This window comes from Perca flavescens, chromosome 14 (genome assembly GCF_004354835.1).
Source record: "Perca flavescens isolate YP-PL-M2 chromosome 14, PFLA_1.0, whole genome shotgun sequence".
Taxonomy (NCBI): Eukaryota; Metazoa; Chordata; class Actinopteri; order Perciformes; family Percidae; genus Perca; species Perca flavescens.
In genome coordinates, this window is record NC_041344.1 from 21,966,862 (window position 1) to 21,981,602 (window position 14,741).

General features: G+C 40.9%; 1 protein-coding gene across 4 annotated transcripts in view; it reads left to right on the forward strand.

Annotated features, from left to right (window-relative positions):
• Window positions 1-14,158, forward strand: part of rims3 (regulating synaptic membrane exocytosis 3) — a 39,957-nt gene extending 25,799 nt beyond the window's left edge. For all 4 annotated transcript variants that reach the window (XM_028598449.1, XM_028598451.1, XM_028598450.1 and 1 more), the window contains 5 exons: window positions 7,381-7,522; window positions 7,613-7,725; window positions 8,320-8,421; window positions 8,515-8,654; window positions 9,733-14,158. In XM_028598449.1, coding sequence (XP_028454250.1) covers window positions 7,381-7,522; window positions 7,613-7,725; window positions 8,320-8,421; window positions 8,515-8,654; window positions 9,733-9,945 — 710 coding nt within the window. In that variant the 3' untranslated portion in view covers window positions 9,946-14,158. The remainder of the gene's footprint in view (window positions 1-7,380; window positions 7,523-7,612; window positions 7,726-8,319; window positions 8,422-8,514; window positions 8,655-9,732) is intronic.
• The last annotated feature ends 583 nt before the right edge of the window (window positions 14,159-14,741 follow it).

Below are 14,741 nucleotides of genomic sequence, written 5' to 3' on the forward strand. Positions count from 1 at the left end.
AGCAACAGCGGATACAAAGCAATGGATTGTTAAAATAGCAACAGTGGAAGTTGTTAAATCACTGCAGCATCTGACCTGTGGTAGCTGCGCTTTCCTAATAATAGTTGTTTCACAGGATAACTACACATGATAGCTATTCATATTCGCTATGACTCATGGAAAAGTCCTCATTGACTCTTTTAAGCTTCTATTTCAAGTGAGACTGCCGCTCGGTTGTGTCCCTCACCCCACCTCCTTCACCTCATTTTCTTTTGAAGTGTGTTAAGTCACTGGCTCTCCTGACAAATACAAACTGAAACCTTACTCATGCCTCTAAAAGCTTTCTCTTCGGTGCCACCGGTGCTTTTAGAGGCTACCTAACACCAGCTAAGCTGACCGCCGATCACTTTCTGTCCCCATTCTGTTTCTCATCTCTCCCCGCGCCATACTCCCTCATCGCCCTCTTTGTGTCTCCTCCAGCTCACTGACATCTTAATTTTCCCTCTCTATCTCTCCTTCATTCATCTCTGCTTATTTTCAATTGCTCGCACTTTTGCTCAGAGAGCCTATCATGTTATCCCAATCTTGCCCACCGACTCCTCCATTCTCCATTCTCTATCCTTAGCCAGATAGATTGGTTGAACCATTCAACTGTGAATCTGTCTCTCTCTGTGTGTGTGCATGTGCGTGTGTGCGTGTGTGCGTGCGTGCATGCGTGCGTGCGTGTGTGTGTGGTTAGTTTCTGCATGTAAAACACAATGCGTCTTAACAAAGTCTAGACTAATCTCAGTTGTAAAGCACCTACAGTCAGTAATTATATTTAAAGGAATAATTTGACATTTCTTGAAAATAAAAATGCATAATTTGCTTTCTTGCTGAGAGTCACAGAACAGGATTGATACCAATCTAATGTCTGAATATAAATATGAAGGTACTGCCAGCAGCAGTTAGCTCAGCTTAGAATAGAATAACAACAAGATTCAGCTAGCCTGGCTCCAAAGCTTAAGAAATGACTTCCTGGAGGAAGGTCATTAGGTCATTTTCTTGACCGAAGTGTAATTTTCTTTATACAAAGTGAAGCTTGCTTCATTATTCAGTTCAGTTCAGTTCAAGTTTATTGTCATATGCATATTAGTACGAAGTACCACAGCAATGAAATACAATGTGCCTTAGCACTCTCTCAGCACCAGTCAATAATAAGTGAACACGGTTACCTGAAAAATAGTTAAATTAGATCAGAAGGAAATGGAAATTAGAGCTGCAAAGATTAATCAATAAGTTGTCAACTATTAAATGAATCGCCAACTATTTTGATAATTGATCAATTGATTTTAGTCCTATTTTATGAAGCTGATTCCCATTTCCTAAATGTGAATATTTTCTAGTTTTTTTCATTCCTCTATGACAGTAAACTGAATATCTTTGAATTGTGGACAAAACACGATGAGTATATGTTCAGTGCTTAACATACTGTACAACGGAAAGTGAAATATTAAAATGTTAAGTTTGTTTCTAGCCCTCCGATGTCATCTGCTTCCTCTCATGCTTTTTCCGTATAAATAGTTTGGCCATCTTGCATAATTTGCCACTAAGTTGAGTAATCAAGAGGAAATCACATCTGAATTAGATTACTCTTTCCCTGATTGTAATTAATTGGCAGGAGACCGTGCGGCATATTAACTCATTGACAGACATCCTGCCACACATGAAGGTTTTAGATTTCAAGAAACCATTTCCTATGCAACACGGTGCTGAGAAAGGCTAATTGCCTCACATTGACCACTCCCTGGCTTATGTCCCTGCCTGAGCTGTTGACGTGACTCTCACAAACACGGACATTACACGCACGCAAAGACAACACGGGAGATTAGTTTTGTTTAACTCCCATGCATTATCATTAAAGACAAAGCAACACTTAGGATACTAAGCTACACGTAACGCTCTGCATGCTCTGAGTTAAATAACTGTCTAAGAAAAGGGGACTGCTGGTAGTGTCTCATAAAAGGTGGAATCATAGAGAAAAATGTAAACGGAAGAACACAAACATACATGCGTGATACATACAGACCTAAAGACATAAAGAGGTTTTAAGCTATTCCCTCAAATGTTGTTATAACCTTGCATTAGCATTAAAATATTCTCCTCAGACTGCCCTCAATGGAATAGTTTGACATTTTGGGAAATATGTTTATTCACTTTTTTTGCAGAGAGTTCGATGAGAAGATTTATACCACTCATGTCTGTATGTGCTAATTACTGAGCTTTAGAGGTACTGGTAGTCTAATTTTATTACCTTTGGCCAGAGCCAGGCTGGCTGTTTACCCTTGTTTCCAATCATAATGCTTAGTGAAGCCAACTGCCTGCTGGCCCCAGCTACACACACAAGTATAAGGGGGGGTATTGATCTTCTCGGCAAGAAAGTGAATTCAGCGTATTTCCCAAAATGTCAAACTATGCCTTTAACACTCACGCAGTTAAAAGGATTGTGTGGGTTTGATTTTATCAGATTTGATTGACAGTGGCCCAGCAACCTACCAGCTCTCATCAGATTCTGATTCAAATGCTAAATCCTGATTGCAGCACATACAGTACATGACATAATGTTTTTTTCTAATTAACCCCGCCCACATCAAACCAGTGAGAAACCCAGAAATCATCATGTAAAATAACCCAAACTGTTTCTAAAATAGGCAGAACAGTGTGTTAGTGTAAGATCTCATTACCCATAGTAAGAAGCTGTTTGAGGAAATACGTTTTCAGGGCCTTTAAGTGTAAAAAGAAATGTTGTACTGTAGCTTAACTGGAGGCATTACGTTCTATTGGTACTATAAATGAGTCTCCTCAGGCTGTTGATGTGCCTTTGAGCAAAGCACTGAAACAGTAAGGCTGCTCACATTCATGTGTTACATGCTCATGCTGTGTTTTAACCGGGGATGTCCTGGAGGATAAAAGCACTCAACTCCAAGTTTTTAATTTATAATAATAAGTTTAATGTCATTTGTAGGCTAATATGATCCCTTTAATTCCTAGTACACGGCATAGAAAGTACTATAAATCAGTTTCAAGTTACATGAAGCTCTGTATTATATTCATTTTTTTTTTTTTAAATATGTTTATTGCAGATCAACATTGGGTACAGACTGCACTGGTTCATACAAGCAACATTATTTTTTCCATTTTCTTATTCATACAATAACAACAATACAGCAGCAACCAAGAACATATAATTGTAATAATTGGCTGATTCTAAATACATCTATGGTGAGGCACAGTAGCAAATAGCAAGACAAAATCATAGTTATATATATATATATACTGTGAAAAACAGAATCACTGGCTATATTCTTATGTAACTGTATGATACATGAATATGGCTCTGAATCACCGATTCATATATACATCATCCTATTTATTCTTCTACCTTGAATCCTCCCTTTGTCCAAATTTAGCAAGTGTCCGGTGGTAAAGATACCACATCAGAGCTTTCATCTCCAACACTCATGCTTGGTTACTGTTGCTATGCATAGTGGATCGTTGCCGTCACCGGTGCATCCAATAGACATGCCGGCGCAGCCAGGGAGTCTAAAAACAGCATTCTATATTACAGCATATAATGAGAGACGCTTCATCAGTGTTCTCTCCAAATGTCAGAGCAGCTTTAATGATCTACTGAGCACACACATGCACAAGCACACACACAGAAGCTAGGCCTATATATCATGTGCAAGTGTGAATGCAGTCACAGCATGTGGCTCTTTTCTGCATTGCTGGCATTTTTTATTAATCCCACCTTTCTTTATTTCCCCTCCTGCTATTAATTCTCTCCACTTGAGCTATTAATTCTTTCCATCCCCATCACTTCTGTCTTTTTCTCATTCTAATATTTTTCCCTGTGACTTGATCTCGCCTTGTGATTATCAAACGTGGCTTGCATAAGTATTTTGGTTTTTACACACGCAAAGAAAGTTTTGAGCATGTGATCGCTCCCTGGGCTGCACATTTTGTGTGAAGATTCATGAGTGTGTCTTCAGGGAATATCTATTACTCATCATAGGGAAGCCAACAGGAGACACTTTTAATAGCCTTGGAGCACACAAAGAACCCTTCTCCTCTAGCACGGCAAAGCACAACAGCTTATGTAACGTTGTTATTTTAGGCATATATGTCAGACTACCTCTAATTACTTCTTCCAGGATGTGTGTGCATTTGATGTTAGCACTGTATTACAAAGTTGGTTCAGCAGAGGGAGAGGAGAAAATACACTAAATAATTTAGACGGGATGGACCGGAAAAAAGAGATAGAAGTTATGTGATAAAGATGGACGGCAGCCAGAAGACTTGTGAAGTACGAGAGGGAAAATAAAAGTACGAATAGGGAATAAAGGAAATAAGGGAGCATCAGTGCATATCAGTGAGTGTATGTATAGTAAAAAAAGACAGCAAGTTAACTAAGAGCTGGAGACAAAGAGCACTAGTAAATGAGAGTAGAATGCTGGGAGATCCTAATTTTCAAGACAGAGAGAGAAGAAGAAGCGGTGGCTGATTAAGGAGTGAGACTCATGGAAAAGGACAATACGAGTGAAGAAAGACACGGAGAGAGGGGAAAGGCTTATGAGCGAACACGCCAGCCGGGGCTCTTGGTGCAATGCAGACGGCATTGCCATGGAAACAAATGGAGGGAAAGCGCAGACGAGGAGGAGGGGATTAAATAGAAAGGAAGAGATCACTGCTTCGCACCATGTGGGGGTCAGAGGGGAGGAGCCGGCTGTCAGATGAGTAACAAGTGTGGATATGAAGTTAAATGAATACTTTACAGTGTATAGTATGTAGTGAAAACTTGATGGGTTTAAATGGGTTTAAAGTGGGGATGTACTATAAACTAGCTCTTAAGGTTTTTTTTTGTTGACAGATCCAACATCCTTTATAGACACATTTGATACACACTTGTAAGCCAATAATGTTTAAATAACAATTTTAAATGCTGTACTCTTGAACAGCAGACCTGTACGGTTCAATTATGAGCCAGGCAGAGTTCAGGTTACTGCTGCAGTGATGGTGTTAGTCGGCGTTTCAGTCTAAAGAGTTTCTGTGAAATGCTGCCTCGATAGAGGAAATAAAAAAAAAATAATAAAAAAAAGTGATGGGGATGAGCCTGTCGCCATGGCGCCATTTGTCTCAGGTGGCATTGTCTGGGTCCAGATCTGAGGGCGGGTGTTGTCATGGCAGCAGGAGAGCATGGAGTTGCAACACACATGGGTACACACTTTACACACACACACACACACACACACACACACACACACACTGTGTTGGAAATATTCTTGACTGCAGGATTATAAATAGAAGGCAGCAGAAAGCAGCACCCCTCTCCTTGTCTCCAACACCCATGGGACCCCATCATTCTCATCTTCCTCTTCACCCCAATTTCTTCAACACTTACTTCTACTTGTCCTCTCTCCCCCTGTTTCACTCTTCATCGGCCTCTCAAGGCCCTCTCTCCTCTTGTTAAATCTCCTCCTTTCAGCGCCCCCCCGCCCCCAAAAGTGTCATCAAGTGGCTTTGTTTGTGATCTGTTTATCGCTGTAGTGATCGCAATGATGCAGGGTGTCTGTGGTTGTCATGGCAATAAGATGGGCACGGTGAGGATGCTTAATGAGCTTGGAGTTGCTCAGGCTAATGAAGTGGGGCGGCTGTACCTGTGTGTGCTCTTAACTGGCAACAATAAGCAACCGCTTGTTAAAAGTCTCCTTTGGTAACCATTCACCTATGTGGGCTCCTATAGAGGAGAGATGTGTCATAATGAGCTGCACAGACGCAGCACTGAAACAGAGAAAGTTAGTTTGTTTGTCTTGTTTTTGCTTTGTTAACCAGTGATTTACCTCCAGATAAACAAGTTGAAGAGGGAAAAGTTGTCTGTAAAAGGTTTGAGACATTTCCAAGCATTTAAAACTACTACTGCAGGATTAAAAAAAAAAAGTGCCAGCCTAGAAAGCCCCTGTCAAAGGGAAGTCCTGGAAATTAGTCTGAGACTTTGTAGAGGTCTTTATAAAGCAAGCTTAGCCGACACAACGGCTCACAGCAGCTTTCTCATCCTCCTGTCTGACTAAACTGTCACCGCCTTGCCCAGACTGCTGTAGATGATGTGCAACACTGTATGTGAGAGTGTAAATGTTGCACGAAAGTGTGAATGTACAGGCACTAGTGTTTTTCTAGTGTCATTGTGTGTGTGTGTGTGTGTGTGCGCGCGTGTGTGTGCGCGCGTGTGTGTGCGCGCGTGTGTGTGTGCGTGTGTGTGCGCGTGTGTGTGTGTGCGCGTGTGTGTGTGCGCGTGTGTGTGTGTGCGTGTGTGCGCGTGTGTGTAAAGTGCCCTGAGGTGCATCGGTGAGATGTTAGCCTGCAATGCCTCTTTGGACCCTGAGAACTCTGGGTAATGTTGCAAGAATGATCGCAGGATAGATTTGGGAGTGATGGGAGGGATAAGGGAAGGGTTGTCTGCTAAAACTGCATGAATGTGCATGTCACATCATAAACCCAAATCATTTTGACTGTGCTTACTACTTTAAACTCAACATGTCAAGTCACACAGAGATACAGTGTGTCACTACAGGGGATGATGCCGTGAAAGCTTCTTGTGGGGTTAGCAGCTCTCCAGCTCAATCCTGTTCACCTAGCGTCAGCAGAGCTGAGCCTAAATACCTTTCCCCCTCCCTCTCCCACCTCTCAGCTCAGCCTCCTGACTTTCTCTCTACCCCGCCACTCAAAGCGTTCCTCAAGCTGCCAATTTGTGTGCGTTTCTACCACGCAAGTCGGGCTCAGGAGTCTCCCTTAAGCTTATTGCGCCCTGACTCACAGCAGCCATTGTAAAATGGGCTGTACTTGTTAAAAATGGGTTGTAGCAAAACCTGCAAAATGGAGAGATTTTCCAATAGTGTGGGGACATCCCAGTGGAAATTAGCTGAGATTGCCTCCTTGCCTGAGTGAACCTGCTTCAAAGTAAATAGTCGGGAGATGGGGGGTTCTCAAGGCTAACCTGAATTTGTCTTTATTTGTAGTGAGTTTAAAAAAGCAAACGTGGATATTTCTTGTTCAGCCCATCTCACAGACATAAAAAAGTTTGACAGAAACATCCATCCTTCCGTTGTTTCTCCGTCTGTTTACTTTTATCTTTACATCTGCAGAAAAAGATATGTAGGGGTTCGGATCTTTTCATAAGTTGCGCCTAAATGGACAGGCAGCATGTCCCCATGAAAGAAAGGCTTATCACGCAGGCACTGGGCCTGTGTAATACCTAACTTACTTATCAGAAATCTCTACGTCTTCCTCTGATTATTATGCTTAATGGATTGTCCTGCTGAAATGAGGGCACTTAAAGCAGGAGCTGGGACCTCTTGTGTTTTGCAGACGGCGGGACGAAGAAGCTTCGCAGCACCATCCGACGGAGCACAGAGACCGGCATCGCCGTCGACATGAGGAACCGAGTGACACGGCAAGGCAGCAAGGACTCAACTGACGGCAGCACCAACTCAAACAGCTCTGATGGAACGTGAGTATCCTACCAGCAATTTATCCACCCATCCATGCATATACTGCAGTATCCATCCCTTTCATCATTATTCTGCTTCTTCTCTCTCAGCTTTGTCTTCCCTACCACACGCCTGGGGCCTGAGAGCCAGTTCAGTGACTTTCTGGATGGACTAGGCCCCGCTCAGATCGTAGGCCGGCAAACGCTAGCTACACCCCCCATGGGTAAGCCAAGTGGGATAAACTGTAGACCAACAACGCCATCTTCGCCTGTTCAGTCCATCTCATTCTCGTCTAGTATTGTTTGATTCTTTCTGAGACCTCATGAGATAGGATTTACAGTAGATCTGTTAAACAATAGAAAAACAGCATCAATTTGATCAACAACCAGACGATCACAGGTAAATAAAGTTGTAATATGCGAGAATCTAAATATTGTTTGACTGTAGAATGATGGAGAATCAAATCTACAGCCGTATACCCACATGCAAACTGTTAGATGCACAGCAGAATCTAAAAATACTACACAATACTAGTGTATTCACTCAGCACGGATTAAGTTATTCTTGCATGAGGTATAAATCTTTCATGCAAAGGTCATTGCTTGTGAACAACAACAGAACAGAGCACTGCGCGCCACCATACCTGGTTGTGAAGACAGACTAGCAGCTCTGTGTTGCCCTCTGCAGTTAGATATTGGCCATTGCAACCCCAGTGAACCGAAGCTCATAGCACATGACGGTTAACAGGAGTTTTTGTTTCTGCTTAAATATAGATTTCTGTTGGATTGTTAGAGATGGTGTGTTTTTCCCTTCACAGGGGATGTCCATGTAGGTATGGTAGACAGAGGAGGGCAGCTAGAGGTGGAGGTCAACCAGGCCAGAAGGTTGACCCCCAAACCGGGCTCCAAGAACACACCAGGTACTCTGAACTTCTATTAACGTGGCTCCTTTGTCCAATCTGTATGGCCATGTAGGATTTTCACTGTGTTGTATTTTGTTGCTTTGTCCGCAGCGACCTACGTGAAGGTGTATGTGCTGGAGAATGGCGTGTGCTTGGCCAAGAAGAAAACCAAAGTAGTAAAGAAGAATCTGGACCCCACCTATCAGCAGGCTCTGTTGTTTGATGAGAGTCCTCAAGGCAAAGTCCTACAGGTATGGGATTTATTTACCTTCCTCTCCTTCTTCCTGTCCTTTTTCCACTTTTCTTAATATACTGTATATATATATATATATATATATATATATATATATATATATATATATATATATATATATTTTTTTTTTTTTTTTTTTTTTTTAATTTTTTTTTTTTTTTTCCACATTGAATACACAAACTTTACAATAGTAAATCCCCCTGTCATTTTAGTTATTATTGGGCGTTTTCTCACCTGATCTTCATGTGCCACATACTCACTTGGTTGAAGAATGACATTTCTGTAGCAGGGTTATGCGCCTTCTTCCTTTTTCAAGATATTGCATGTTATTTCGAGAAATGTGTGAAACATGCATGTGAAGCAAGTGGACTCATGTAACCCGACTGAATTTTACCCTCACTTTACTGTAAGATGTTCCATTACATGGACTTGGCATTTTCATCAGTGAATTTATATATTTCTCCCTGAAAAGGTATTAGTAAAGTGTTGGTTTTAAATGACAGGAATTAGGACATTTAATATTTGCCCCTGAGAACAAGGTGCAATCAGCAAAAACATGTCATACTTTACAGGAAGAGAAGTAAGTGGAGGTATTTAGAAGTATCTGTAACAGTAAATATTTATGACTGAATAAGCAACAATCCAAGCCAAAGAAATATATTATTCATTACAAATGTTTCACTTAAAAAAAAAAGACTTGTTTGTCATCAGATTCTGATTCAAATGTTACTTCCTCTCGCATTGCCAGACCTATCTCTAAACTGCTGTCTCAGCGCTGGAGTGTGGTCTGGCTGCACGGATTAACATTCTGCTTTAGGGGTAAAAAAGAAAAGAAAAAAAAAGCTCTCGCAATCATCTTGGGCAACGCTAACCCCCGACTACAAAACACAGCAATCTCCTCTGTGAAATAACCAAAGTGTTTCTAACGTTGACAAAAAATAGTCTGTTCATGTAGGACCTCAATACTCATATGAAGCTGATTGAGAAAATACGTATTCAGGGCCTTTAAAGTATGTAACATACGTATACCCATGTCCTAGTGTTGTATGTATAATTTATTCTCATCTCTCCCCTAGGTAATAGTGTGGGGGGATTACGGGCGCATGGACCACAAGTGCTTCATGGGAATGGCCCAGATCCTTCTCGAGGACTTGGACCTGTCTGCCACAGTCAGCGGCTGGTACAAGCTGTTCCCTACCTCCTCTCTGGCAGATCCCAGCATCGGACCCCTCACCAGACGCCTCTCCCAGTCCTCCCTGGAGAGCGCCACCAGCCCCTCGTGCACCTAAACACCCATTAGACACCCACATACGCAGGCAGAGTCAGACGCCGACACACGTTCTGTATATACACAACGACTGTATTCAAATTGCAACACAGGTAGGCATACACACACACACACACACACACACACACACACACACACACACACACGTACACCTTTGGGCAGGAAGACACATTTGACATACAGGTGCAAATACCTGATCTCATCCACGTGAATACACACACTGACGCGCTGCCGTAGACTCAATTTACCAGAACATGTAGCACTTTTCACCGTCCCATTTCAACACATCCTACCATGACACAGCAAAACTGCATTCCAAGGTACCAGATTTCCGTGGCACGACTCATCCCAGGGCCATTCCGATGCCAGTTTATAAACTCTCTATGCCAAACTAAGGGGGAAAAAAACTTTATTTTTTAAAACCAAAGCAATTGTTGTTATTATTACTATAAGTAGTCGGTGATCTAGTATACACTATAAAGTATGGATATGTAGCAGAGTCAATGACTTAGATGTAATGCAAAAAAGAAGATACATTCTACACACACGAACTGAGAACGGCAGGCCAAACACATACCTGGGCAACAGGCTTGGATATTCACATAATGGCTATTATGTGATGTAGCAACACTGCTATTCTATAATTTTCAGAGGGCAGTTTATATATAGATATACATATATATATATAAATAGATAGTTAAATACTTATTTGTGTTTATATATGTATCGGCTGCATTCTGCATGTTTAAATGCAACCCTTGAGACATTTGAAAGTGCTTCAATCTTTTTATTTAGCTTGCCTCGACTAATGTAACTAATTTATTTTGCAATCCGTCCTGGGAAAAGCGCACTGCACTGAGTTAGGGAGAAGGATAGGGTGACAGGGGGAGCGCTATGAGCAAAAGAAGAGAACAAATTACTCAGCCAGCTACTCATTCGCCGATGAACAAAAATTCTGATCCTGCCTTCATCTTTAGAGTAAGGGACTGTTGCACCGCACAGGGCACTTAGCACAAAGGCGTTCTGGGAAATGTGTCCAGCTGTAGTCTGGGGTTCTTGTGTGTCTTGTTGTGCCACATCCAGGGGGTGCCACAGTCACACTTTCTCTCTTTTTGTATACAAGCACCCAGACCTGTTTGAACTTTCTGTTGATTTCCCTGTTATGATGTCCACTTTGTGGCGAGCGTGTCCCTTGTCTCTCACACAAACAAACACACACACACACACACACACACACACACACGCAGCTGGCACACTTACTGACTTTAACTGTTGTAATTCCAGATGAGTTTTTCTTTTTGATATCAGACTATTTACGCCAGTGTTAACTTTTCTAGCAGGTTGATTGTTAACCTGTCATGTACGGTAGTTTTACTTGTTTCAGTTACAACATCACAGTCTTCATGTCTCCTGCCAGGCAGCGCGTTTGTGTTAAAGATGGCACTTTACTGTAATATATGTATTATGTTTGAATTATAGACAGTGGTTGTCCAACTCTTGGTTTATTTTTTTATTTTATTTGGTCACACTGCAGTGTGCATCTCTGAATCTTGTAAATTAATGCCAGCATGGAAATTATGTTTTGAATTTGAGTGTAACAGGTCAGTTCTGCCACTGAATTTTCAACTTAAATCTGAGTAATCATAATAGTAATTTATTTGCAAAAGCTTCAATCTTGTACATTGGCTTATTCAAAAACATAATTATGTTTTTGTAAGTAAATCTATGTCTGGAAGGATAATGACGTGTTCCAAATAATCTAAACATTTGCAATTGCATTTGAATATTGGATGCATTTAAAGTTTTTCCTTTCTTTTTTTTAAAAAGAAATAGCTTTCTCTTTTAATGTTTACCTCGCATAATTACCAACGCCACTATGTTCTTAGTATTTGAAGCATTTTATTTGCATTTGAAATCACTAAAAATGGTAAGACTGACCTGGCGGCTGTTAAAGTAAAATGTGCATTGGTTGAGTCTTAATTGATGGCAGAGGAGTAGCAGGGCAAACTGAGCTACTGGTGTTTACTGTTTTGTTTATGATGAAAATGTCATAATTTTCTTCAGTGGTTCAGAGTGTTTTTGAATCTGTCTGTCTTAGGACCAACACCAAACCTTGTGTATGGATAAAGACACTTTATAGAGTCACATATTTTAGTAGTGTTAGGAGAGATGACAGTCTCAAGTTCTAGGCTCTTAAAAGCTTGTGCGTGTTTATGAGCTCGCATTTGCGTTTAATCTCCACCGTATGTTCTGTACTGTTTGGCTCACTCCTCTCTTCATCTTTCTGCAAAAAGGGAAACTGCGAGGCACTCCGTCTCGTCAGCACATCAGACCAACAGAATTCACATTTCAACGCTCTTTGAACTTTGGATAAAGGGATCTCTGGCATTCTTGAATTCTTTGGGAGGAGGATGATGGTCATTTTCTGACCCTCCCATCATGTATACAACCCTTTTTAGAAGAACCACCAAGGTCTGGGTTCCATTTCTTTTGAACCCTTTGGAGCTATTCCTTGCTGGATCTGTAACTGTATGGTCTTGTATATGAAGTAATTTTATGTACCTTTTTAATTTGTATCTTATCTATTTTTGTGGACAGCTGGCATGATGTAAAAATAAGGACTTATACTCTTAGTATTTGCACACATTCTCTTCATGGCGCGCCTTTTGTGAGGACAAAAGAAACTTGGTTGGTATAACATCCCTGCTGAATGTTTAGTCCTTGGTAAACTTTAAAAATGCTGTTAATATTTTTCCATGTGATGTCCAATGCTTTGGAGCTTACATGAGACCGAATATGTCCCTTTGCTGTATATTGAGTAGCCCGAAACATTAACAGTTCTAATGATTGAAAGTAGAGGAAGACACGATGCAGAGAGATAGTTATTCTTAGGGAGTGTTTTATGGAGAGCAGAGAGCATCTGGCAACTTTGTCCAAATCTTTTGAATCCTGCAACCAAAAGGATAGTTGAAATATGGCCTTTCTTCAAAGTGTATGTCTTTCAATGAGGTGCATTTATTGTCCTGTGCGATGCATAAAAATGAGCACCAAAACGTCTGTGAGAGAAAGATTTGAATGTGTAGATATTTATTTAAAAAATTAAAAAAAAGGCCACTTGTAAACTCACGTTGTGGACCACAGGGAGGAGAATTTAGGGATCAGGGTTTTCAGATATGAACAGTAACGCCTCTCGTCATTGCTTTTACCTTAGATTAGAACAAATTGACTGTAGTCACACGATTAACGTTGCGTTGGCTCATCACATTTGATTTATTTTGACACTACTGTTTTAAGGGAGTTGAAAAAGGTTGCTTTAAGAGAAGTTGAAGCCTCACAAGCAGCAGGGTTAACTATGGCAGGGCAGAGTTACAGCAGTGTGTGTAAACGGGAAGGTAGATGCATGCAAGCGGGTCGCTACATTGCTGGATTAATCAAAGTGTCTATTATAGACACTTTTGGCATTTTATTGGAAACAGCACGGAGCATGTAGAGCTTGTTTGAGATAGGTAAGGATAGTCTTAGCTTAAGTTAGACCGCATCTGGCTCAGCTGAGGTATGAATGTAAGGGCTGTGGATGCTTTGGAATGTAAACACACACGCTTGCTTGCTGCACTGTAAAATCCACATTGAGCATTCTCGAACCCGATTTTTATTGTGCGCAAAACTTTTACATTGTATCGTCTCCTGAGCGCTATGTTGGAAATGTATTTTATTTTTGTAAGGAGAGAGGTATTATTCAGAGGAGGAGAAAGAATCAGAGAGGCAAAAAAAAAACAGCCCTGAGATTTTCACAAAAATGAGGGCTTGTCACGTGTACAATGGCCTTATTTTGTGTAGGAGACATTGCTTCACTATTGTAGCACACAAACTGAAAGTTTTGACAAATGTATTTTGCTTGAAATATTGTACCGAAGTTATATATGTGTATATGTATAGTTTTATGAATGTATTTCTTAATCGTTACACCAGAACCGAGTGTAATGTTTTTGTCATCTTGTTTGCTATACCGTCTCTTTGAAGACCTTCCTGGGACCTCGCCTGCATTGGTTTTAGGCAGCCCCTACTTTTACTGCACTGTATACTGTATGTCTCATTCTTTATGTCTTCATTTGAAAAGAAGAGCTCTGTGGTTGAAAACGAGCATGAATTCTGTGTGGCGAAATGCATTGTAATTTATCTAAATCGCCACGATGGGTTTCAAACAGAAAGGATTGCTACCCCCCCACACACACACACACACACACACACACACACACACACACACACTACCAATTAACTTTAACTTGATTCATCTATCAATGGAATTGTTAGATTTTTGTACTTTGAACTTAAAAATGTTCGCCGCATGGTTACTTTGATGAGTTTATTGTATTTACTCTTTATGGTGATATTATTATGAAAAAATTATGATAATGACACATGATGAGGAAGTTAATTAGACCCAGTTCAGTCTCAAAGGGAATTCATTGTATCTTAAAGTAGCATGGACTTAGACTTCCACTTTCTGAAATACTTCTTCTGGCAATAACCATTGGCGGTAGCCTCTACTGTTGCTGGGGCCTTGGCTTCTGTCTCGCTCATTACAGTTGGGTTGTGTGTGTATATATATATATATATATATATATATATATATATATATATATATATATCCACGACCTTCCACTTCCGGGATTGCCCCGTTGCAGCCTGAAATGTTCCACCAAAACAAGTTCCTTCCCGAGGCTATTTTCCAGCGGCAACGGGGCTCCATGCAGCGCTTAGCCCCGCCCAAGACGATTGTGATTGGTTTGAGGAAAT